Source organism: Nicotiana tomentosiformis, chromosome 6 (assembly GCF_000390325.3).
Source record: "Nicotiana tomentosiformis chromosome 6, ASM39032v3, whole genome shotgun sequence".
Classification (NCBI taxonomy): Eukaryota; Viridiplantae; Streptophyta; class Magnoliopsida; order Solanales; family Solanaceae; genus Nicotiana; species Nicotiana tomentosiformis.
Genome location: NC_090817.1, coordinates 80,648,201 through 80,650,910, shown reverse-complemented (window position 1 = coordinate 80,650,910; position 2,710 = coordinate 80,648,201). Strand labels below are relative to the sequence as shown.

Below are 2,710 nucleotides of genomic sequence, written 5' to 3'. Positions count from 1 at the left end.
ACTATTTTCCAGCTGGAGGGCCAGGCCTGTAGATGGTGGCAGTCTTATCTTCTTGGTAGACCAGAAAGTTCTCCTCCCATGACTTGGAGCCAGTTCACACAGCCTTTCCTAGATAGGTATATTCCACCCTCCGAGAGGGAAGAGTTTCAGTATCAGTTTGAGCAGCTTGAGTAGGGTCAGATGTCAGTGACCGACTATGAGGCGAGGTTTTCTGAGTTGTCTCGCCATGCACTTATGATACTTCCTACGGACGCAGAGAGAGTACGGAGTTTTGTTGTGGGGCTGCACTCTGGTATTAGGGCCAATATGACTCGAGAGGTTGAGATGGGGACTTCTTATCAGCTGGTAATGGAGATTGCTTGGAGGATTGAGGGCTACCGTCAGAGGGGGAGAGAGCAGATGCAGCAGGACAAGAGGGCCTGTTTCTCTGTAGAGTTTAGAGGTGCTCCGGCTAGGGGCAGAGGATAGTTCGGGAGGGGTCATCCTAATAGTCCCCCATATTCATCACCACTACCTCCTCGAGGTGCTCCAGCGCGCCCCTATTTCAGTGCCATGCCAGAGAGTTTTTACCGCCCACCAGCCATCCAGGGTTCTTCCAGTGGGTACTCAGGTCACCAGGGTTCTTCCAGCTCCTATTTCAGTGCCATACCGGAGAGTTCATACCGCCCACTGACTATTCAGGCTTCTTTCAGTGGGTCGACAGGCCATCAGGGTCAGACATCAGGGTAGCAGATCACCGCACCGAGGGGCTATTTCGAGTGAGGAGATCTCGGTCACATGAGGAGATTCTGCCCCAGGCTTCGAGGCAAGGCAGTGCAGCAGGGCCAGCAGCCCATGATTTCAGCACCGACTGTTCGGCCGCCCAGAGGCGGAGGGCAGGCTGGTAGGGGCCATCCTAGATGTGGAGGCCAGGCAGGGGGAGGCCAGTTAACTACTGTTCAGTCAGGCGGGGGCCAGCCCGCCGGCGCTCCAGCCAGATTCTATGCTTTTTCGGCCAGACCAGATGCATTGGCCTCATATGCCATGATCACATTTACTATTTCTGTATGCGGTAGGGATGCTTCGGTATTATTTGATCCAGGGTCTACCTATTCATATGTGTCATCTCTGTTTGCTCAATTTCTGGATATTCCTCGTGAGTCCTTGGGTACTCATGTTTATGTGTCCACTCCTGTGGGCGATTTTGTGATTGTGGATTGGATCTACCGGTCCTGTGTGGTAATGTTCTAGGCATGGACTGGTTATCTCCATATCACGCCATTCTTGATTGCCATGCCAAGACTATTACCTTAGCGATGCCAGCATTTTCGAGATTGGAGTGGAAGGGTTCCTCGGTTAGTACAGTTAGTCGGGTCATCTCTTTTCTAAAGGCTCTACATATAGTCGAGAAGGGTTATTTGGCTTATCTAGCTTATGTTCGGGACACCACTGTAGAGTCTCCGACGATTGATTCAGCTCCAGTAGTCCGGGAGTTTGCCGATGTGTTTCTTTTTGACCTTCCAGGCATGCCGCCAGATCGTGATATTGATTTCCGTATTGATTTGGCTCCAGGCACCCATCATATATCTATCCCATCATACCGTATGGATCCGAAAGAATTGAAGGAGTTAAAGGAGCAGCTTGAGGATTTGTTAGCAAAGGGGTTTGTGAGACCCAGTGTATCACCTTGGGGTGCACTAGTGTTATTTGTGAAGAAAAAAGATGGGACTATGTGGATGTGCATTGATTATTGCCAGTTAAACAAGGTTATCATCAAGAACAAGTACCCGTTGCTGCGTATGATTTGTTTGACCAGTTGCAGGGTGCTAGGGTATTTTCTAAGATCGACTTGAGATCAGGGTACCATCAGTTGAAGATTCGGGACTCAGATGTTCCGAAGACTGCCTTCCGTACCAGATATGGTCATTATGAGTTTCTAGTGATGTCCTTCGGTTTGACTAATGCCCCAGCGACGTTTATGGATTTGATGAACCAGGTGTTCAGGCCTTATATTGATTCCTTTGTTATTGTCTTCATTGATGACATCTTGATTTATTCACGTAGCCTGGGGGAGCACGAGCAGCACTTGAGACTGGTACTTCAGACATTACGAGAACAGGAGCTATATGCTAAGTTCTCCAAATGTGAGTTTTGGCTAGAGTCTGTGGCATTCTTGGGACATGTTGTATCAGGAAAGGGTATTAAAGTAGATCCCAAGAAGATTGAGGCAGTTCAGAGTTGGACTCGTCCCACTTCGGCGATTGAGATCAGGAGTTTCTTGGGGTTAGCAGGCTATTATCACCGGTTTGTGGAGGGCTTTTCATCCACTGCAGCACCTTTGACTAGATTGACCCAGAAGGGTGCTCCGTTCCGTTGGTCCGAGGATTGTGAGGCGAGCTTCCAGAAGCTCAAGACAGCTTTGACTACAACACTGGTTCTAGTGTTGCCTTCCGGCTCGAGGATGTATACGGTATATTACGAAGCTTCACGCGTTGGCTTGGGTTGTGTATTGATGCATGAGGGGCGAGTTATTGCATATGCTTCGCGGCAGCTAAAGATTCATGAGAAGAATTATCATGTGCACGATTTGGAGTTAGCCGCGATTGTTCATGCTCTTAAGATATGGAGGCATTATCTGTATTGGGTGTCATATGAGAATTATACCGATCATCGCAGCTTACAGTATTTGTTCAAGAAAAGGGATCTCAATTTAAGGCAGCGTAGATGGCTC

The 2,710-nt window shown here is 48.8% G+C and overlaps 1 protein-coding gene across 1 annotated transcript; it reads left to right on the top strand.

The window, feature by feature from the left end:
- The first annotated feature begins 777 nt into the window (after nucleotides 1-777).
- Nucleotides 778-1,230, top strand: LOC138894278 (uncharacterized). Its single transcript, XM_070178962.1, has one exon. It carries the CDS (start codon nucleotides 778-780, stop codon nucleotides 1,228-1,230), a length of 453 nt encoding a protein of 150 aa, XP_070035063.1.
- The last annotated feature ends 1,480 nt before the right edge of the window (nucleotides 1,231-2,710 follow it).